The 23716-nt window shown below is 45.6% G+C and overlaps 1 protein-coding gene across 3 annotated transcripts; it reads left to right on the top strand.

The window, feature by feature from the left end:
- Window positions 1–2794: 2794 nt before the first annotated feature.
- On the top strand, window positions 2795–23604 carry LOC128747375 (serine/threonine-protein kinase PAK 6). Of its 3 annotated transcripts, XM_053845237.1 has the most exons (10): window positions 2795–3228; window positions 13574–13821; window positions 16556–16975; window positions 17093–17200; window positions 18549–19082; window positions 19151–19284; window positions 21302–21428; window positions 21496–21621; window positions 21688–21822; window positions 22523–23604. In XM_053845237.1, exons 2-10 carry the CDS (start codon window positions 13618–13620, stop codon window positions 22688–22690), a joined length of 1956 nt encoding a protein of 651 aa, XP_053701212.1. In that variant the 5' UTR covers window positions 2795–3228; window positions 13574–13617; the 3' UTR covers window positions 22691–23604. The 3 variants fall into 3 exon arrangements, with proteins under 3 accessions (XP_053701212.1, XP_053701210.1, XP_053701211.1); XM_053845235.1 differs by having other exon boundaries at window positions 16556–17200; XM_053845236.1 differs by having other exon boundaries at window positions 2795–3053; window positions 16556–17200.
- The last annotated feature ends 112 nt before the right edge of the window (window positions 23605–23716 follow it).

Consider the following 23716-nt stretch of genomic DNA (forward strand, 5'->3'; position numbering starts at 1 on the left):
TACAAGTGTGCGTCCCTTTTCTGACTTTAAAATGGAAACAATGCTACTTTTGGGGCAGAAACTGGCCATTATTTTACCATCTATCTTTCACTGGTCCTTTCATCTTTGTTTCAAACGTATGGCCTGTGGGCCGAGTGAGGCCGTCTACTTTATAGCAAGTGTCTTGTGCTGCAAATGAGCTTTTGCTTTTATTTCTTTTTGCCACTTTTTTGTCCACAGCATTTCTTGTTAGCTACCACAAATTAGCATGCTAGCACAGCCTCACTCTGACTGTACTTCAAGCTAATTCCTACCGCAGTTAATGATTTTATAATGATTTAATAATTAGTTCAGTCTCATGCACTGGATGCTTTTTTAATTTTGTTATTTTCCAACATGAAAAATTGCTTTATAAATGATTAGTATTATTGCTGGATTTCATATTTATTTCAGAACTATATTCGCCTTTTTAATCACATTTTTTATACTAAACAACTTGTTTTTTACACTAAATAGTCAACGATTATTTCAACGTGTATAAACTTAGGACATTAATCTTTAAGGATTTTAGATATTTGAGTTGTTCCTCATAAAGTGTGCGACTGCAGGACGCGGTGACTCGGTTAAGGACGCCTGCTGGTTTGGATTCAGCAGGTCATGTGATGAAAGTTGAGCTCCATCAGAGCCTCAATGGTGCCATTATCATTAGATAATGTGGGCATAAATGTTTCACAACTCCTTCATGGCCCCTATGATTCATGTGACACTTGAATTTCCGAGTCAGATGGCAAATGAAGTTTTATCTTGACGCCTTTATTTTACGTTTTAATCTGTTTCAAACTGCTCAGTGACAATGGCCGCCTCAAAACCGCGTGAGTTATCTCCATACTTCTGCATTTCAATCCGGGATTACACAGTTCTAAAATACTGGGAGTAGGGACACTAGAGGTGCGCTTCCTTTATGTGCAAGACCCTTGATATTAAACCAAACTATCACCTCATGTAGGGCTAAAAAAAAAGGTAATTCAACACCCACTTTCTTCCCTTTATCAGGAAGAGCAGCTTTCTTAAGTAAATGAGTCTCATTCTGCTGCAAATTTAATCCTTGAGCCTCAAAAGAAAGTCAGAATTAAGGGCATGTAAGGCAGCAGAATCTTTGCAAAGCTATAAATATCTGTGACAATGATGCTGTGAGGAGTGGAAGGATGGGGGAGGGAGGGCGGAGGGTTGGGGGGTCTTCATTCCCGCTAACAGGCTAATCTGTCATTGTTATGCAGATTGCTCCAGTTGAGCCTTTTCCACTCCAGTCCATGTGATGTGTCACGTCATTAAAAATAAGACGTCCAAATGTGACGGACCGAGCGACTTGACCCGAATCCCGCTCGGTGTCTGTTCTGAGCCGGCGTCTAAATAATTCACCGAGCGATTGTGGCGGAAAAAACAGAGGCGAGTGTTTTATTTGAGGATTGCTCGGAGAGCGGAGACATGTCAGGGCAGAGTCGCTGATCTGGGATCTGGAATCGAGCAGGTTATGCGACAGTTCCTGGTTCAAGTCCAGCTAGAGACAAGGTTTCTACACTGGGCTTTTAGTTTGGAACCCCATTCTTGTGAGCTGGCTTCCTGTCCAGGGTGTCCTTATCATTTCACCCTGGAGGAAATATATATTTTAGTTTAGTCCCCTGGAAGATGCTGAATGTTTACTATCAAAAGTAAAGGTAGTGTACGCAATCTAGAAAAGTGGTTTGGATTGGACAGTGTTTTACAGTATTGAACTTTCCATAGGTGAACACAGTTTTTTTTGCTACTACTATAATGGGCTGTTTGAAATCAGGGCGTGAAGATACGTAGTAAAGTAAGAACATGTCCTGCACTACCTTTAACCACCACCAGGACGAACAGCATGTACACTTAGCTGAGAGTTTGTAGTTAAACCAAATTAATAGGTTTTAACTGTTTAGGATGTGGAAATAGAAAACCTAAAAATATTTTATATTTAATATTTCAACCCATTATTGTTCATCAACGCTAACCTGCTAACTTCATTCGCATTCTTCATCACCAAAAGTGTCACATCGTATTTTAAAATGCGTACAAGCTTTTCAGGAACATGAGAATTTGAGCGGCTCACAGTCATTGGCGACGCTAGCTGTGACTCTTGCTATCTTTAGCTTTGTGACCACCAGAATGAAAAGCCCTTGATTCTTTTCAGATAAGAACTTTTTATTACTTGTCGTAAACAACTTCCTAAAGTGAAGGTAATGCTTAAGAAACAGTGGTATTAGCGCTTAATTACAAAAATGCCCTTAATACAACGCTGGAGGAATCATTTTCTCAGAACTACCTTTTCATTGTACAGAGCGAAATAAAAAAGGCGCGTTTTCTTAGTCACGTTGTTCAATTTAAAGTTGAATTTTGCGTTCTTTCTGCAGTGATACAAGAAGAAAGTAGTGAAGTAGGTGTAGTTGTTGCCCGCCCTCTGCTACCTCCTCCCGCCATCTGCCGTCCCTTCCTCTGTCATTGCATGGATAATGCATTCGAGTGAACAGCAGCGCGGCGAGCCTCCGCAGCTAATGTTCTCATGTCACCCACATTAGGTGGAGAAAGGACAGAGTGGAGGAGGTGGAGAGCTGGCGGCGGGATGAAAGGTATCCCAGGTGATGAGGTGTAGGGGACGTCCCCACCTCTTGGAGTAGACACAAGCGTACGCATGCACACCGCTATCAATTCTTTAGCAGCGACAGCCCAATGAAAGAGTGGGAGGAGGCTGGAGAAGCGATGGAGAGAGAGAGAGAGTGAGAGAGAGGTAGGAGGGAGAGTGTGTGTGTTTGCAAAGACAGAAGGAGAAGAAGAAGAAGGGGGGATGGAAGCAGCCGCACGCGCCAGTGATATTTTCTCCTCCTGGATTGTGCCCACTTCCTTTACATGGCTTTGTGCAGCGTGGAGCCGGGAGAAGGCACCGGTGCACAGCCCGGCTCTCGGCCACGGAGTTGAGGATGATTCAGCCCCAACAAAGAGCCTTTGAGATGGCAGTGGGTGCTTCTGCCTGGAGGGAGGAACGCATCAGGCTTTCCCAGGCAAGCGGCAGCCTGCAGTGTGTGCTTGCTTGAGAGCCAACCCTCCTCATCCCCGTGTGTATGGGAGTGTGTGTGGATGTGCGTAAGTGCTGTGTACGAGTGAGCGCAAGAGTGTATGCGCTGGCTTCCGATCCCTCCTGGAGGAGAGAGGCGCTCTTCTTCTGTGGACACCAAGGTAAGGGGGATTTGGATTCTTTGCCTTTTCTCTCAGTCGTTTGTCCCTCTACATCCCGGTGTCCTCACTTCATACGGAGGAGACGGGGGGGGAGCGGAGCAGAGGGGCGAGGGGGGGGGAGGAAAAGAGGCTTAACGTCATTGATAATGAGCAGACAAGTGTATGCCGTCGATTGGAATGAGGGGACGAGAACCGGGAGGTGGAGAGACGGCGAAGAAGAGGATGCAGTGCAGTTGATGTGACAGACAGTCTTCACCCCCACATCCTCTCCGTCCTCTATCATGAGGCGCCTGATCACTCTTGACAAACACAAACTGTACCATTGTTCGTGGGCTGCCGCTCTGTCCGGATCATACCAGCGGAATCCTGAAGGATGCTGGTTCAAAAACACAGCAGCGAGAAGGCGCCTGACATGTGACCGAATTCCCCGACAACATTGGCTTCCACTGGTTAAATGCCAGAAGTGGAAAACCTGTTGTGCAGGAGGTGGAATAGATGTGGGAGGTGATATTTGAACTGGGTTGTTTGACTCTCGCAGATCCGCTCCGTCTTGTCCACACTCAGGAGGAACCATGGAAAGGGTTGTAAATCCACAAGTTTTCGCCGTCTTCCCTTCATGTACGCCTTTTCTATTGAAGTATAATGATGTCACAAGTACCCTAATCTGCCCTGTGCTACTGTCTCAGGTAACTCATTTATATTCAAGAGGAAGGAGGGTAGAGTAGGTGACACGCAAGGTGTGCACACTCCGAGCCGGATGTCTGCTCCACTCAGCCCGTAGAGTGGAGACCTGCTTTGTTGTGTCATGCGTCTGCTGTTCATGTACAAACAGGCTCACGGTGGTGACACAAAAGCTTGAAACACCATCCCACAGTTTGGTTTCAACATCCTACGATCTATTGATCGCTAATCCGCGCAGGAGGCACGTTGTTAGACAGCAGTGTGGACAGGAAGACTGAAGGTCTATTCTTGCTTGGTGGATACGACAACATGCCTGTTCTCCTCTCACAGACAACCTTAGTGTTGCTGCTGGTATCAGACCTGGCTGGTTTTCGGTCTCGTGAAATTGCGATAAAGTAGGCTGAAGTTGGCAGGAGGGAGCCTTGGCTCTTGTTTCCACACCAAAAACTGCACCACCCCGGCCCTTGGAGGAGCGCAATGCCCCTGTCCTGGCACCTATCCTCTTGCTAACCTCCTTGTTCCTGGTATCTCCATATCCAACTCCTGCAGTTAGCATCCCTAACTTCCAAAACATAGTGGCATCCTTTTGAAGCCTTCCACCACTCCTGAGATCGTAGCTTTGACCCTCGACTGGCCTTTGATTCTACCACTACACCAAGGCCCAGAGCCTCACAGATGACTCGATTGAATTGATTTAGGAAAATTCACTGAGACTCATGAACAGAGCAAAGCAGCTACTCCAACAGCAAATCTGTTTGTACTACCACAGGAGGCAAACAACACCAGTATAAGGGAGTATAGCAGCTACTAAATATGACTGGTGTTCACCTAGAAATGTGCCATCTGGGTTTGGCAAAATTGAATATCCTTTAAAGGTTGAATAATTTTTTACGAGCATCTGATCGGTCATTCTTTTCCAGCATTAAGAACAACTTCTCAATGTCTCTCAAGTTGCATTAAAAAAGTGGGTCAAATCTGTGTCCTAAGTGGAAAGTCAAAATGGTAGAACTGAAGCTGTTTATCAACAGTGAAGTACATTGGCTCCGATTGGTCAGTGGGTTGCGATGCTTCAACCTGAGCGTTTGACACCGCAGACGTCACCTGAAAGGCATCACTATAGACACGTTCCTGTCAGGCCAAATGTGTCGTATGGAGTGCTGTGCTTTCATGCAGAGGACAAGTTTGAAGGTGACGCAGTGTCCAGAGCAGAAAACAGAAGTCAACTCAAGAAACAAGGAAGAAAATTCCAATGTTAACGCAACATTTGCGACTGGAATAAGATTGTTGACCTTAAGTTCCCTTGCAGCCCAGTGAACATGCGAACGTTGACGCGCCAGCGTCCGGGCGGATCAAGTCAGCCGGACCACAGTTCGGTGCGTGAGCTAAAGAAGACTCAAACATCATCAAGCGCTAATCCCAGATGCGCTTTCACACTCCGGTTTTGGCCCCTTAATACACATTTTGTCATGCTGCATAGACTCGCATGCGTTCGGCGTGAAGCGTCTCTTCCGAGCGATGCATCAATAGCACATCCCTTAAAAGCCCCGGGACACTCCAAGTGTTGCTTTTACGATGTCATTATGTTCAAGCATTTGACGAAGACGCACAGTGGCTCTTACTGCAACTTAATGTCTTCACTTCTGGCTGCAGGGCTGAGCCAGATAGTTTGTGGAGCACATTTGCATGACAGAGACTCAGTCAGCTGACTGAGGGATGCGCGGCGAAGGCGAGTGTCCTCGAGTATCCTCTTCCTGCGGCTTGTTTTCTGGTGATAAAGCTGCCCTCGATAAGAGGGAGAAGAAGCAGCGACAGCTTGTGCCATGAACTGAGACATCACATGAAGCATTACTTGGAGGCCGTTGTGAAAAGATGTACTTAGCCTGTCCTTCCATCTCATCCACTCCTGACCTTTCCTCCTGTCAATATTAGCGCAAGACCGACGTGCACTGCTGCCCTTAAACAAAAGGCAGCCCACATGGCTGCACATTTACTATTCTCCAGCCATCCTGGAGTGTTTTTATGGTCACTCAGCGCGATGACAGACACGCTCTGTGCTTGCAGCCTGACCATCCCTTCGCCCCGCGTCTTCCAACACTGGCAGTTTCAGATGAGACTGTGTCCGTTACCCACTGCTCCCAGCCATGTGAGCATTGTGACCTTTGGAGATACGTCACCACACATGAACGCTCGAGATGCTGTTAAAGACTCGGCCGTCGCGTCTTCATTGGGTATTACTTTTAATGTAATTTACTGTGCTGCAGACTGTGTTCCTGACAACTATCTTCGGAGCTTTGCTTCTGATATAATGAGGCCAGATACAGAGAAGTTAGAAGTGACACAGTCTTGGGTGCAGTGGGAACCATGCCAGAGATTCTGTTTAAAATGACACATAAATACAGTCAATCTTTGTCACGCAGTAAACAATACAAAACATTGTGTGATGTCTTTGTAAGGGCTCGGGTCACCTGCTACACAAGTCATCGCTCCATTGGATGGCTGTCCCCTGGTTGGTACTGCATTCAATGTGCCGCCGCGTGAAGATCGACCCAAACAAATCTGTGCTGGGTGCCGGGTCAGCGACACAAACCAAAAACTGACAGAAAATATATATAAACGGAGACACATTTTGATTGAAAAACTACGGTTTTCTCGCAAAACAGCTAGTCGCACCTGCCCTCTTCAATTTTTTTCCCCACCATTCTTGGTCTCTCCACAAGTCTAAACCATCTGTCGCCTGGAGACTGATCCCACTTCTGACTCCATTTGTGGAATGAAAGCCCTGTTCTACACGACCTTCTCCAGGGATTTCTCAACTGTTCACACAACTCTGTAGAGAACCATGATACGACACCATATGTATTTGTGACTCACCGCCTCCAGGGTTATTCAAGGCAGGGTTAAATAAATACACGGTGGTTCCAAACGGCAAACAATGTCCCTGCTTCTGATCTGCAGGTCAACCTGACGTTTAAACACTTAATGTTCCCCTGACATTGCGGAAGGATGTATGGTCAGTCGTGCTAATATTACTCAGTTAATATAGTGATCCTTAAATGGCGGAAACTCTCCATGTGGTCATGATCACACGAGAGTCTCGGGGTCTTATATAGCGAACACACACCAGTCCAAGCTGCTGAATGAGCGTTGTGCCTGTCGAACAGTTGACTCCTCCAGACCTACATTTGAAGCTTCCTTTAACTTCAGGCTAGTTTCCACCACGCACGGCTGACTTGACGTGTCGTGACTTCGCGGCTCGCTCCGAATTGAGAAATATTCTGAAAGGCTTTTTGCCCACGTTGAATGAGAGCGGTCTCCTGAATTATGCATGGGAGCCGCACGTTATTCCATGTCATTGAACGCAGCTTATGACATCACTTGTCGTCTTCTGTTGTCTCTGGAAGGTGACTTCAAAGAGAAAGCTGACATCCAACTTAAATCACAAACACGGCGATTGTTCTGTCCGGTCACGTCCGGCTCTGGTGAACATTTTTTATGCCCTCAGATGTTGAGCATGAGAGTGTGTGCGGGAGTGTCATTTTTTTCCAAAGACGCCGCTCCCCTCACTCCCCCACACACTCATTACATTCAGAGGGCGAAACGGTCACCAGAATGAAGCCAATACAGGTGCTGCAAAAAGGTGCGAGCCCTTGACGTAACACCAGGTTGGGGTGATGGACGCAGCACTTCTGCAGGAGCAGAGCTTTATTACAGTATTTGCAGTACGAATTCATGTGCATGATATAAAGATGAAAGATATACAGAAGTCTTTCCGATCGTCCTCCAGCTGTATGTTTCTATTGACTTGGATATGAGGTCAGGTGGGCAACTGCTCTTCCCCTCCCCAGTGACATAATAACATAGTGTCAGGGTGATGGTTCACTAAGAGTGTTATTGGTATTGACTGCAGAGATGGAGCAAGATTACAGCCAAACATCACATTCCTCTCTAAGATTGACGGCGGAGTCGCCAGGGTTTGGGTCACAAATTATTATTGTTACTTGATGTATATCTTTAAAGTCTTAAAAGTGTTTGTCTTTAATGTTTTTAATGTTTTGCGTCAAGTCAAATTTCCCCTGATGTGGGAAGAAAAAAGGATTTACTTAATCTTAATCTTAGCGATAACATATTACCATCCAGTGCATCTCAAAATTCTTCAGTGCTTCTGTTGCTCCAGAAACTGCAGAAGGAGTTTGGAAATTTTATCAGATTTTTTTTTAATCTGTGAAAGATATAAAGGGGAAAATGTGTTACTGAGACGTCTGTGGTGCGCCCCGATAATGTCAACGCAGCACCTCAAATGTGCCACTATTGTTGTACACTGTTGTCCGCACTCCTTTAGCTTGAGGCGGAAATGACACATGATCACACGCGACAAAGCGAAACAACCAGGAAGTCATCATGGAAAAATGACTCGACAGCGACGATGCTGGTTTTATCCTTCTAGATTAAGAGATTTTTAATGTCATTAAATTAATACTGTTATCCGCTTCGCCAATATATATATATATATATATATATATATATATATATATATATATATATATATATATATATATATATATATATATATATATATATATATATATATATATATATAAACATCCTCGGTCAGGAAGGCGTTGAAATTGGGGCAAAAACATTGTAGTTTTGTGCAGAATACAGACTTGTTTTCAGCCTTTTGCTTTTATTACAGCATCAAGTGTTGCAGTGCATTATGGAACGGGTTGGTGTGAGTGCGTTCCGGCAGAGGATTTGAGTCTAACATGCCTGGTTTTTAAGGGGGGTTACATGGTTGCCACACCACATCTTAGCACTCCGGTGCTTCTGGATAGTTTCTCCTTAAGATTTTGAACATTCCAAGGAGAGCACTTAAGTTTAGCCCAGCTGACCAGGGTGCAGATGAGTCTGAGAACAGCCTGCTGGGATGTTATCCAGGCCAGCGTGGAACTGATCTAGTCCCCGTACTTCATTATAGCTGGATTAAGCTTATACATTGGTTGACAAACATAAAAAAAAAAAGAGGATTACCTCATCCCCACCGTCTCCCTCCCTCACCTCGCGATTTGACATGAATCCTGTACAAAATAAACACGTGTCTGGAGCTGGAGAGGGAGAGCGAAGCGAGGCGTCCTAAAATTAGATCAGTGAGGGACTGAACAGCGTTCTAATCCCGCTCGCGCTGTCACCTGCACGCCACGCTTCGCCATCATGGGAATGACAGAATTCAGGGCAAATAGGGAGGTAAAATCTCCACAGGGCAAATCTGATTTGAGCAGGAGAGGAAGACGCCCTCTCTCTTCTTTAGCCGCGACATCTGGCCGCGGAGCTCTGTGGCGTGACAACTCTGGCGTCCAGGTGGAGGGGATTTACCTGGCACATGATGAGGTTATAACATTTAATCTCTGGATGCCATGGTTCCACCCTTGCATTTACTCTCAGCGGGGCGGGTGCACCAGTCTGCAGTCTGACTTCACCACATTTTTGTGTATTGTCCAGCCAGGGAACCCAAAGCAATTCTGCTGAGTCAGCATCCTTTCATCTGAAGATTTATTAAGTTAGTGAGTACAATTTGAAAGTGCAACGTGTTCGTGACACAACTGACTAAATCCAACATGGTCCTCTGGTTTGCAAATTGGAGAAACACTAGCGAATAGAATGAACCCCCGGACTGGACCTCAGAAGAAGTAAATCACTAAACAAGGGTCCTGTCTTGAAAATTACAGGTATTTTACTACAAGTTACGTGTTCGTATCACTAGTGCCTCACAGTACAGAAGTACCACAAAAAATGGGATCAGATGACAAAATAGTCTTTTGCTAGCTGACACGTAGCCACAAATATGGCGCCGCCCGCAGACGGCCGCTATTGTCACTCATGTTATACAAGTCTAGAGAGACATCTAAAGCAAGCTTCAACCCCGAGTCCTCCAATCGTCACTCACAATCCCTACCTTTGCGACAGTATTTGGCTCCGCCTCCTCTGCCTAGCGATTTAGAAAAGAGGTTGAAAACCACTGCAGCCATGAGTCGCGTCTCTCACTTAGAGCACAGATCTGAAACAAAATCCTTGTGTTAGCATATGAGATACCAGGTCAAATATTACCCCGGCGTGAATCACTGCATGGAGAATTTGGGACACACAGCGCTAAAGAGAATTAAAAATGCAGCGTTCCCTCAGAACCTCAGACAGAGCTGGGTTTGAAAGCACCAGTGAAGCAGTTTTCCAGTCGAATATCGCAAACACAGCAATCCCTCATGCATTTCTCCCAAATCACACTCGTTCAGATCATATCTGAGCCAAAACTTGAAACCTTTTGATGTTTTTTTTTCGGAGCGTTCAGTTGCTCAGATGGAAATATCCAGAGTAGCAAAAAAATGTCTGGGATGACCTCATCCTCCGTGGCTGGCATTTCGCCTCAGCACTTTGATGGATTCAAATCGAGCCACCGAGGCGCGGGGTCAGGTCCCGACAGTTTCGGAGGATGTGCGACTTGGAAGGCGCGACACGTGAGCGGAGCCGGGTGTAGTTAAAGTGGAAAATCAATGGCATATCATAATCAAGGCTCCCCGGGGCCCTGTGGTGTCAGAGTTGTCAATGAACGGCCGGTTAGCTGCGATTAAACCTTGTGAAATCAATGCCTCCGTCCACCTAAGAAACATTGCGTTTCCTCTTCAGAACAGAGGTCGGACGTGAATAATAAACACGTGCGGTGCTTCTGCTTCTGCTGTTTGAACTGCTGGAGGTCGATACGCGGAGCTGGGCTTGGACTGTATCGCTATCACCCTGTTGATGTTGGCAGCCAAGGTCTGTAACAGTTTTCATTTCCCACATGAGTAAATATTGATCGATCTGCTTGTAAAGGGATACATGAGCTCCCTGTGTAAATATTTGCTCAGCACATCTGCATGTCGAGCAGCTCGCTATACAGCGAGAGCAGCGACGATTGTCAGCTTGGTCTTAAAAGCTTTTCCAGGAGAAAGTTTTCAGGTCACGTCGGCACATCCTGGTCTGAGAGGAGCCTCGGCACCAAACACTCCACCTGAGGAATAGACCATAATGTCACTGTCACTTCTTCTTTTTTTCCACCTTGTCCTCTGCTTCCTCTTCTCTCAAACCTACAAACCTCATGTCCTCCTTCACCACCTCCATAAATCTCCTCTTTGTCCTTCCTCTCCACCTTCTGCCTGGCAGTTCCAACCTCAACATCTTCATCGACCAATGTACTGGCTCTCTCTCCTCTGTACAGGTCCAAACCATCTCCATCTAGCCTCTCTGACTTGGTCTCCTAAACACCTGAGCACATGTGCTGTCCCTCTGATCTACTGATAATGTTGCTGTCACACAGCATGAAATTCCTTCCCAGAACCAAACTGTGTACATAGAGGGCGCCGACTGCTACGCCCATGCATCACTTAGCACATTAGCCTGGTGAGTGCAGGAAGACAGCTTTTCCCACCTCCTTGCTCCCACCTCTCCTCAGATTGGAGACTCTGGAGAAGGTGGTGGTGAGTGGCGTGTCACGGAGAACCTTTCAGGAAGGCGAGGGATGGCACTGGAAACTGGCCTAGATCACCACTCGCTCCCTGAGCCTTTGCGTGTTACCCTCTGACTGAACATCCCCCTGGAAAGCAGAGCACTCTGCATAATGGGGGCTATATGAAGCAGAATTAATCATGAGATTTACGGTATATTTGTGAGTGATTATCCTCCAGCACAGCTGCGCGGCAGGAAATGAGATGTAGAACCTTAAATTATTATTGAACACTCGAGGCAAGAGATGTAAATGTAGCAACGAGAGGACGACTTTAGCCTCTAGTTCCCTTCTAGTTCCTCTTATTCAGCACCAGCAGGATGTAACGTCTCAACAACAGAGCAAGGACCCAGGTTCTGGCTCCAAAAACCATCTGGCTCCAAAAAACATGTATTTAAACTCAAAGTATAGGAAGCAGCGTCGGAGCTTTCCAAGCTTTTACACCCCAGAATCCGCTGGGTACTGGATGCAATGGCCTCAAACTCTCACTCATTTTTTGTTAGCGTTGGCCTTCTCGACTTTGATGTTATTTAACTGTTTTACGTCCCTTCAGAGTCTCATCTCTCTGCGATGATTGGGGTCAGAGTCGTAGTGTCACTTTGTCTGGTGTTAGCGTTAGCTTCGCCATCTTGTACCAATGAGACGTTATTCAAATCCCTTGGTTTACTCCCTCTGCAGAGGCGTTTTTCCTGTTTCCATCCTTCTTCTTCATTCTTGTGCCTTTCATTGAATCACTTGTGTATCCTTTGTCTTAAAGTGCACAGTTAATATGGACTAAAAAGCTGCCATTTGGTGTGAGGACGTCACGGGAACTCTGAACTCAGTTCCCCTGCCTCTACCACCCTGTGTTAGAGGCAGTATACTCCAATAATTGGAGTTCAAAATGTGGAACTAAGTAGACAACAGGAAAACCAAGATAAGGTGAGGGTGTGAAAACAATCGGACACAGAAAGTTCAAGACTTCAAGGATCGACCAACTAAAAGTACAAGCTGTGTTCGGAAAAAAAAAAGGCGGGAATGAGAGGCAGAAATTATAGGAACTGTTCTGCTCCTCACAATCTTTTTTTTTTACCAGCAGGCTTTAATATGACCTCGCGGGCCATTCATAACCATGCAGTGGGCTGGATGTGGCCCCGAGCCTCCAGTTTGACATGCGGCCTTCACAAACGGAATCCTTCCGCTCGAGGTGGACTCTTTGCTGTGCGATGTCCTCTATAAAATGGGCAAAAACCCTTTTTTGTGTGGTCTTGCTGAGTGACTCAGCACCTTTGGGGGCTCTTAAGAGACTTAAGAGTGAAGCTGCAGGTGCGATTCACAGAGAGAAGAAGGAGAGACGGAACACTGCTATTGTTCTTAATGCACTGCTGTTACATAAGTACTGTCGGAGTGGATGCGTCGAGATGTTGTGACACATATATGGGACTACGCTGGCAAAAGCTCTTTGAGACATTACTTATGTATAACTCAGATGATCGTGTAGTTCAGTCTATTGGCTTTCAGAGCGAATGTATGGATTATTGTGTAGTGTGTGGGCTTGTTTATATGACTTAGTGGGGGCCAATCCTTGACAAAACACCTTCCTTTGTGGTGACATCTGGCTGGTCCCCACAAGGTTAAGCCTCAATTTGAGGATTAAAACCTCAAAATAGCTGAGTTCGGCTCAGAGTCCTGGTTCAGGTGGTGAGAGGCTGGGGAAAGGGTTACGTCACTGAGAAAACTCACGGTGTCCCCACAAGCATAGAAGTACAAATGTGAGTGTGTGTTGAGCACTAATGCAGTGGAAGGCCAGCAGCAGCTGGGCTCATCAGCAAAAGGGCACGGAGGATGAATAAGCCTGAATTGACCACACATCCTTCATTAGACTCGTGCTTGCAAATCCATCCCACTCCCTCGGAGCTGCTCCGACAGCGACACACTCATAGCAGTGTCCCAGACGTGGAAGTGTTTGAGACGGCTGGCGAGGTTTGCTGCAAGTCAGTTCACTATGGAGAAGTTGAAGGGCCTGTTGCGACGTGCCCAAACCCAGTTCATGAGAATGTGTCTCCACAAGGGCACCTCAGCTCTGCTTGGTGGCTGAGCCTCCCTCCTCTATGCAGCGTGAATCATTCTTCCCTCTTCCCCCCCCGCACACAGACAACCCCTGAGTCGGACGCCCTGCCTCCCTTGTGGACCTGAAGATGTTTCGGAAGAAGAAAAAGAAGAGGCCTGAGATATCGGCGCCGAAGAACTTCGAGCACCGCGTCCACACCTCCTTCGACGCCAAGCGAGGCTGCTTCATCGGCCTCCCCACGCAATGGCAGAGTCTGATCGAGAACCTGCGGAGGCCACGGCCCATGGTCGACCCCTCGCGGATCACGGAGGTGGAACTCAGGCCGAAAAAGGTACTGCAGCCTGAGCTGCTGAACTATTGACCCACATAGTCAGACCGCACCTGCGAAGCACTCACGCTGCGGTGCGTCTCCTGAGTGAGACCTTCTGCTACTCATCTCACGACCCGGTCCTGATGGATTCATTACTCGGCAAAATCGGCTGAACCAAACTCCACACAGCAACAATTCCCCACTTCCTTTTAGAAACACAGCAACCTTTATGTGATGGGATGAGAATGTAGGTCACTTCCAGTCAAAAGATATTTATAAAGTGCCAATTCACAAGGCTAGTTCTCCGCAGGCGTTTTCACAGAAGCAGCCGCTCTTGACATTCTGCAGTCGGATTCGCTGTGGTCCAAACCTCAGGCAGATAACAAGGAGCGAGGGAGGAGGTGGAGGGGGGGAGGATGGAGAGTTTCCAGCGAGAAACTTGAAGCACCTAAACCAGAGCAAAGTCAAACATTTCACAAGTCACTGGACTGGTGATTAAACTTCAGTATATGGTGCGCCAGACCAGTATTACAAGTTATTTTACCGTCATTAAATTGTTATTGGAATAGAAGTATTAGGGGAAAATGTGGGGAAATATATTTTTCTTTTAAGTATAGAGAAAATTGTATGCATTTTTTATGTACTGTCAGAGACAAAATATGTAATACTAACTGAAGGATGGTGTCTAAGATATATATATAATACATACATATATAGATAATATATATATATAAATAATTTTTTTTATATTTTTTCAAGTAAAAAAAGAAGAGAGAAAATAAATATGGTGTCTAAGAAATAAATAATACATACATAGATAGATAATATATATATAAATAATATTTTTTATTTGAAGAAAGTAAAAAAGGGGAGAGAAAATAAATATGGTGTCTAAGAAATATATAATACATATATAGATAGATAATATATATAAATAATATTTTTTTATTTGAAGAAAGTAAAAAAGGGGAGAGAAAATAAATATGGTGTCTAAGAAATATATAATACATATATAGATAGATAATATATATAAATAATATTTTTTATTTTAAAAAAGTAAAAAAGGGGAGAGAAAATAAAGCACAAATAACTGAGATGCTGTAATGGATACTATATAAAATATTATATAGGAAATGGAGAAAAAAGAATGTACTTGTCAAAAAGTATTTTAAAATGCAATGTATCAACTGAAATCTAGCTTTAATATACAATAGATGCAGTAGTCAAGAGTATTTATTATTATTATTATTATTATTATTATTATTGTTATTATTATTATTATTATTATTTAATAAGTCAGAATCCAATGTGAAACAGTAAAGTTGCTCATCTTTATGTTCGCTCTCTCGGATCATTCCCTCCATGACACGTCTGACCTTGACTCCTCCATCACATGACTCATGGTGACAGAGAAGAGCTGAGTGACGGCTCGTGACTCCACCCGAGAACCGACCCATGAATCACCACTAACAATGGCACCTCATCCCAGGCCAAACCTCGGCGGCCGACGCAGAGCGCCGTCACTTCAGGCTCCGTCCCAACATGTCTGAGCGCACATACCTCCTGACGGGTCACAGAAACAGGCATAAATATTAACGCCACAGTAAAACGCTCTCTTTGCCCTGGAGGCAACAGTGAGTCGAGTGATGTGTCTTTTAAAGGAGACCAACCAGAGCATGATGGGATATAGTCCTCAGTAGTAAGAGATGTTGCTGCTGGCTCATGGTGGTGGACCAGGAGAAAATATGAAGTCACTTCCACTGAACACCTTCAAGAGACTCGTGTCAGGAGAGTTCAGCCTCATGCTCAGCCTCCGCTGGCGAACAGCTCGAGCCTGACAAACAAAGTATCAATCACAGAGGTGGTCGGTCCGTACACCAGCCACCTTAGCAGCGTGTGTGCTGCTCCAACATGGGCGGGGAACTAAAAAATAGAATTTTATGTCATGCTATTGAGTTTTTTAATAAAAAGCTGGAAATAAAAATTTGAATTTTATGTAATATTATTGAGTTTTAAACATAAAGCAACACATGACATTATGTATTTGCATAAAAATCGTGAATATGCGGGAAAAATGTTTTATTTAATATTTGAAAAACTCAATTTTACATACAACTCTATAAGTTATGATTCTTGTTCATTTATTTGTTTAATGAAATCTTTACTTTATGTGAGATAATGTTTAAATATGAAATATGAGAAGAAGTAGAATAAAACAGGGAAAAAAAGATGCCGGATAAATATGATTGACATAATTCTAAGGAAATATCTTTTTAAAAATGTCCTTTGATCATTAATGGGGGCGGGTACCTATAGCATGAAATAAAAATGAATATAATCAAACAAAAATACGTGGAATTTGTAAGATAAGTAAGTACAGTACAATAAGCAAACATATACAGACTTAAATATTCAGAAAATGACATTATTATTTTTTGTCTTATGGGAACATAAATTTAAAAATGTAACTAAATAATTCACATTTTATATGATATTATATTCCATATACAGCCAAACACATGAAAACATATATATATATATATTTATCTACAGAAAAAGTTTGTGTGTGTGTGTGAAGTGTCGACAGCGTCTCGGTGACCTCACAAGAGGCGTAAGAGCCAGAGACATCATGTGGCCCCGGGGCCGCTCTTTGCCAAAGACTGATTTACAGGCTGACCTGTTTTTTGGCAACAGCTGAGGCAAGTGCAGATCTGGGGTCGAGCGAATAAGACTTGTCTTCCGCCTCCTCTTGCAGACGATCGTGCGAGGAAGCATGATCGGCCACGGAGACTACATCGCAGCCATGATCAACGACATGAGCCGCCTGTCCGTCACCAGCTCCAACTCCCTGAGGAAGAGCAGCCCCTCGGCGCGGAAGCGAGCCCGGTCTCTCGGCAGGCTGGGGGAGGTGAGCGAGGGCGACGTCTACCAGTACGAAGGCCTGATTCAGGACGAGGAAGACGAGGAGGAGGAGGCTCAGGACGAAGCGTGGAAGGAGAGAGCGCGGAACATTCACAGCGAGAGCAACACTCCCTACTTGGGCGTGAAGAGGAGCTCCAACCTGCAACCCAACGGGATCCTGCCGAAAGCCAAGTCCACATATGAAGTCAGCACTGTGGAGGGCCCCGCTCCGGCTCCGCCGCCCAACATTCAGGGGTCTCGTGTGAGCGAAGAGGTGGGGAGCCCACAGGAGAGACTGATATGGAAGCGAGACATGCAGCCTCCCTGGGGAGGGACACCGAGTCAGAGACCAGTAGCTTGTTTCTATAATCCTGCTATGACTGTTCAACAGCATCCTGGAGACCAAGGGCCAGTCGGGGCGGAGCTGCGACCCAATCCTCCCATGTACATGCATCCACAGAACAGCCCGGGGAGGCCCTTCTCCTCATACGACCTCAAAGTAAGGAGGCCTCAGGACAGCGCCCTCTGCTGGGGGGCGGGGCTAAAGTTGCTTTTACGTCTATTTTGGTTTATTTATTTTGCAAAAGTACAGAGCCCCTAAGGGGACATGACCAAAAAAAAAGGGAAGTATTGCGAGATATTGCAAAAATAGTATTGATCTCGCAGTACTTTATGTGAGATCTCACAATGCTAGTTTGAAGTGACGTAACTATTTCCGATGGCGAGTCAGCATCCATGGGAAAGTTTCATTGAATTTTATTTTGAAATTGGACTAAAATATGAGGACATACAGTCTGTCTCAAGCATGGTTTTGGTCATCCTCCATGACTCCTCTACTTCTCGCAGCAGAATCAATACATTTGAACGGCGTGAGATCTTGCAAAAGTATTGAAGCGTCTGCTCGTACTAGACAAAAACAGCCATTCCGTAGTTTAGTTTCTTCTTTTATTTCACTCAAACACTGTGTAGTGGTCTCAAGAAAACAGAAACAATTGCAGCTCCTGAACAACTCCCAAAAAACAGAACTCTCTCTCACCCTCAGCGCAGCATCTCGCTCCCCCCTCACTCACTTGTCACCATTGAACTCTTAAAGGAACTGCAACATAAACCCAGTATGTCACAGTACTGAGAGATCTCGCAAAACTCAGATAGATAATATATACAATTTTTTTTTCCAAGTAAAAAAGAGGAGAGGAAATAAAACAGAAGTACGCATAACTGAGACGCTGTGATGGATATTATATAAAATATTATATAGGAAATGGAGAGAAAAAAAGAATGTACTTGTCATGTCATGTATCAACTGAAATCAAGCTTTAATATACAATAGATGCAATGGTCATCTGAGGGGAGAGTAGAGAGAACTGTGGTTCTTTACCTGGGTTCCATCAAACCCTTGGGTTTGGTGAGTCAGTCTCAGGGGCTGGAGGTCAAGACACACCTGACTCATCGTGTCAATTCCAGGGAGACATGCCGAATTGTGCACCTGTAAGAAAACACCTACCTATGTCTTCTATTTGCAAAAAAAAATATTTTTTATATTATTATATAAAGATATTCGATTTTTTTTATATGAAACATATTAAATATCAACAACAACAACAAAACAGTCACTTTAATCATTGGCTGCTCTGCAAATACGCCACTAGGGGTCACTGTAACGAAGAGAACAGCACAGTGCTGGCGCAGCTGAGAGTCAGGCGGGGCTTGGCAGTGGCCCAGCAGGACTCCGGTTCTTGACAGCAACTTGGTTCATGTCAGGTGCAGTGAGTGCGACTGAGGTGCCTGGATGATATTCTCACAGGCAGCAGGCCGACTGCTCACCCTCTGTCCTTCTTACCATTCAGGCAGAGTCGGCGGGGAGGTACCACTCGGGCTTCCTGCCCACAGGAACCAGCAGCCCCCTCGTGAGCGGCGGCGTCAGACCCCAGCGGACGGTGCGCTCCTCCGCTAGTTACACTCTGGGGCTGTCTCCCAATATAGGACTGAGGCCCAACGGGCCGGACCCTTTCCTCAGGCACTCTGGAGGCCACAATCCTCCCCACCCCAGGCAAGACAGCCCGTCCCAACCCAGACCCTCACCCACCGGCTCGCTAGCCACCAGTCCTCAAGGAACCTGCTCCCCTGCCTTCAGGCCTCCGCACCCCTCCCCTAGGCCGCCTCCCGACCCCCCGAAGGTGACCCACGAGCAGTTCAAGGCGGCGCTGCAGATGGTGGTGGACAAGGGCGACCCGCGCTCCTACCTGGAGAACTTTGTGAAGATCGGCGAGGGCTCCACGGGGGTGGTGTGCATCGCCACGGAGAAGCACAGCGGCCGGCAGGTGGCGGTGAAGATGATGGACCTGCGCCGGCAGCAGAGGCGGGAGCTGCTTTTCAATGAGGTGCGCGGCACGAGAGAAGAGGGTTCTCCTGAAGTCAGCCACTCACCGGCTCTGTCTGCTGTGTGCAGGTGGTCATCATGAGAGACTACCAGCACAGAAATGTGGTGGAGATGTACAAGTCTGCTCTGGTGGAGGAAGAGCTGTGGGTCATCATGGAGTACCTGCAGGGCGGCGCCCTCACCAACATCGTCTCTGAAACCAGGTGAGAGCAGCTCTGTTGTTTGTTGTTGCGCACTTCAGCCACTAGGGGGAGTATAGCATCACCTGCCAGAGAGCTGCCTCCGTCCAAGCCGTCGCCGTCTGACCTAAATTTTCAATTCACGAATACGCTTTGTCAAACTCCACGGCCAGAGATTTGTTTACGGCTATTAGCTTCCCGCCATCTTTGATGTCACTGACAGATGGCTGGCTAGATGTCCACGGGCCGATCCCGAGGTCGCGCCGCCTCACGACTCGAGGGGCCGATCAAACTGATCTGGAGCCAGGTGACAAATAAAAGGCTCCCAGCTGCCAGAGCTGCTGCCTGACAATGACTCAGGCCAAGTGACAGCAGCGGTGGGTGGAAGAGCCCTTCATTCGCTCTCCTCCGCTGCGCTGCCATCTTTCACCTGAATGGTTCCCATCAATTAAACAAAAGGTGAATAACACCCTCCCACTTATTCAGGTCAGATGGTTTATTCATGGATAAAGAGCTGAATGCTAGACAATAGCTAGTCACAACGGCAGACGATACTCGTGATGAATCATACTTTTGTAATGTTGAGCAGATGAGACGGAGTGGCTACTTGAATTTAAATACAAATTCAAAGCACTTGTTAAACTACCTCAAATTAATTGAAGTAATAAATGCTAGTTTGACCCTACATATATATATATGTAAACTATTCTACACTTTAAAAAATAACAAGGTGTGAGTGTATATATATATATATATATATATATATATATATATATGCAATAATGTATATCACTTCAATGAAGAAGGGGATAAAATCATCAAAAATCTGACATTAAAATAGCTCAATAAAGAAACATAAATACGTTTCAGAGTTATCAGTCAGTTTCTGTATTCTCTCCTACTATGTTATGTTTAAAAAATACTGTTTACACTGCATTTTTGTGTTTATAAATGTAAATTATGGAAACAAAGTTTTGTGTTTTGTGCCTCGTTTTTTTTTTCTCCTCAACTTTTACGTTTACATGTATTAGGTCTCCAATGTCAACAAACTACTCTCAAAATAGCGACTTTCAGTTAAAGTAATTCAACTAAAGCGTTCGTTGCAGTCATTCACAACCAGACGAAAGGCAAATCCAGCTGAAGTCAAAACAAGCTGAAACCGAACAGTTCATCTGAATGGAACCAAACATTCGACTCACTGCAATAAATCATCCTTCATGCGACCATAGAGACAGACTGTGGATTTAATGTCGAGTTTAAAGGCTTCACGTTCATTCCCTGCAACATCCTCTTTATCGCGCAGCTCTGTGACGCTACTGCCACCTGCTGTCCGAGTGAGCTCACTGCTCTCTTATTACTATGAATTATAAACCTATGTTGGGCAAAAAAAACTTTCTGTGTGATTGTGTCCACAGTTAGACACAACATAAATAAATAAATAAACAAAGAAGACTTTGTTGTTGTTTGCTGCTGACATCAACATTTTTGTGGTTTATTTATTTAGCAGTTGCTTCTATTATTATAATTTATTTTTATTTTATTTATTCTTTTTTATTTTATTTTATTTATTTATGTTTTGTTTGTTTAATAATAAACAAAAATGTACCAAATGTGGGATCCTCACTGACATATAAAGCTGATTCAGATTCAGATGAATTTGTTCAATTGTCTGCTGAATATTATTATTTCCAGCTGAGCTATAAAAAGCAGGAGTATCAGCAAAACTATGCACGTCACAGCTGTAGGAATAAATACTGGGTGGGAGAAGCTGGACAGAAAAGTTTCTGTCCGCTCATGTTAGACTCATTATCTATGTGGTGTTATGAAACAGCGCTTCAGAATTAAAACATCTTTTGCTCTAAAACTGCATGAGAGGAAGTCAGGGTCAAACTATTCGACACTTTTAAAAATAAGTTTTTCATTTTGCTGCGTAGGCGCCATTAAAAACGCCGTGATTCATGAATCCGCCTCTCAAGCTGTCGATTTTTGGCAGAGAGAACTGAAGGTGTGTGACTGCATTGTAAAAAGTGATGTTCGGCAGGCTGAGCGAGGAGCAGATCGCTACGGTGTGCGAGGCCGTCCTGCAGGCGCTGGCCTACCTCCACTCGCAGGGGGTGATTCACAGGGACATAAAGAGCGACTCCATCCTGCTCACTTTAGACGGACGGGTGAGGTCCGCTGCTGTCGTCTGGGTCAGGTCGAACCGTTTGGGTCACCGCTCTTCTCCTCTCTTAGGTCAAGCTTTCCGACTTTGGCTTCTGCGCTCAGATCAGTAAGGACATCCCGAAGAGGAAGTCTCTGGTGGGGACTCCCTACTGGATGGCGCCGGAGGTCATCTCCAAATCACCATACGGCACAGAGGTGACGCCCTCTTGTGGCAGAGTCAGATGAGGTGGCACTCAGTCAGCTCAAACTTGGTCCCCGCAGGTGGACGTGTGGTCGATGGGCATCATGGTGGTGGAGATGGTGGACGGAGAGCCGCCGTATTTCAGTGAAACTCCTGTGGCAGCTATGAAGAGACTGAGGGACGAGCCAGCGCCGACTGTTCGGAACACGAGTCAGGTGAGGCAAGGCGGTGACGGCGAAGATGATGCCGGTGTAGGTACCAAATGTGTCCTACCTGACGCGGAGTGATGACGTCACATCCGGCATCCACGAAATCTTTGTTTTAATGAGCCAGAGGAAATTGAAATAAAGGATTTCAAGGCGATTTCTACCACATGCCTAACATTTATTTCCACAAAATGCGATGTTTGTCATCGAATTGTTTGCGAAGTTTATGACCATTCTTCAATCACGCCGCGTCTTTCAGCTAACGGAAGTGGTAGGACCCATGTGGCAGGGGTGAAAACTCCTTCATAGATGCATAGTTTCATTGGTAACTGAATAAAAATGTTCTGGATGTATTTTATATATGACTATTGTGATTTCTTGCGCAATATTAAACAAAGCTCCGTACAGGTCAGCCAATCACGACGCGTTGTTCCACAGACTGCGGAGAAGAACGGACATAAACTTCGCAAACAATTCGATGACATAGTATTTTGTGGAAATAAATGCTCAGCGTGTGGTAGAAATCGCCTTTGAAATCCTTTATTTCAATTTCCTCTGGCTCATTAAAACATAAAAAAAAAGATATTGTATATGTCGGATGTGACGTCATGACTCTGCGACATTTGGTAAGCGGACACATTTGGTACCTACACCGGCCACTAGATGTCGCTCAACTGTGCCGCTAATGTGGCGCCTTGCTTTGCTCCAGATCTCGCCGGTTCTGAAGGACTTCCTGGACCGCATGCTGACCCGGGAGCCGCTGGAGCGGGCGAGCGCCACCGACCTGCTGGAGCACCCCTTCCTGCTGCAGAGCGGCTCGCCTCAGTGCCTGGTCCCTCTGGTGGAGCAGTACCGGAAGCGCATGTCCCGCTGCTGACCCTGTGGGTGTCCAGGACTTGGCGAGGACCCCGCCCGGCCACTGGGCGACCCGCTTCAGAGAAGCAGACCTGGTGAAGAGAGGGGCGTTTAGGGCCGCATGGCATGACAGAAGCACTTTAGGAGTGAGTCACCGGCAGCATCCCTGAGCGCCTCGCAGGTTCATTCCTGGCCACCGTACCTCAGAAGCTCAAGGGGGCGCTGGGTTCACATTACCAACATGCTATGGTGCTTTTAAAATGGCTCCCAACGGAAACAAACACTCATTCCTCTCAGACTCCCGGGGCGAGGGGGTCACCCCGGACACGGCGAGACCACCAGTCATCCTGTTTGGTGATGTGAGCGTGGCACGTTTGCATGGGGACGCGCACGTGGCCTGGCTTGCCTGAACCAAACTGGGATGTGAGAGACACATTAGCATTAGCATTACAAACGGGTGGATGAAAGCCCAGCTGCTACAGTCGGACCACTGGAGAATCACCATCTTTCTTTCTTCTTATTTACCAACGGTGTCGTGGGTTCCATTTCTAATGACGTGAATTTAATAAGCTTTCACCGGCGTAATAACTGAATAATGTACATAACTATTTGGGTCTTGCGTGGACCCTCTACTGAAATGTGAGTGTATATCGCTGTGTGCATGTGTGAGTGCGAGCGCACGGCTGCGCCTGTGACGCTGTGATCTCAGTGTTTGACTCCTGAAATGACTCTCTTTATACGACCGTGTGCGTGATGACGTGACTGAATCTGTTTGCCCAGAGAAGCACACAGGCCTGGCATGTGATGCTGCGGGCGCCGACCTGCTGACCAACACTTTGCACATGGGATTCTGAGGCGGATACATGTGGACATGTTGTTACATGTATTTCTATCGCTGTGTGGATTCGTTGAGAAAAATAAAGAAAGAGAATTAAACATTATTTTAATTTTGTATAAATAAATAAATGATGCATATTCAAACCTACTGAAAGAATGTTTTCTTTTCATTCATATATAAAAAAAAAAAAACGAATGTTTTTCTTTCTTT

Source organism: Synchiropus splendidus, chromosome 16 (genome assembly GCF_027744825.2).
Source record: "Synchiropus splendidus isolate RoL2022-P1 chromosome 16, RoL_Sspl_1.0, whole genome shotgun sequence".
NCBI classification, from domain to species: domain Eukaryota; kingdom Metazoa; phylum Chordata; class Actinopteri; order Syngnathiformes; family Callionymidae; genus Synchiropus; species Synchiropus splendidus.

Excerpts from the sequence above, each read along its gene's own strand:
- LOC128747375 (XM_053845235.1), top strand. The coding sequence starts at position 13,618 with ATGTTTCGGAAGAAGAAAAAGAAGAGGCCTGAGATATCGGCGCCGAAG. Across the intron at positions 17,201-18,548 it reads TCTCCTCATACGACCTCAAA|GCAGAGTCGGCGGGGAGGTA; the intron begins GTAAGGAGGCCT and ends CTTACCATTCAG. Across the intron at positions 21,429-21,495 it reads TGCTCACTTTAGACGGACGG|GTCAAGCTTTCCGACTTTGG; the intron begins GTGAGGTCCGCT and ends CTCCTCTCTTAG.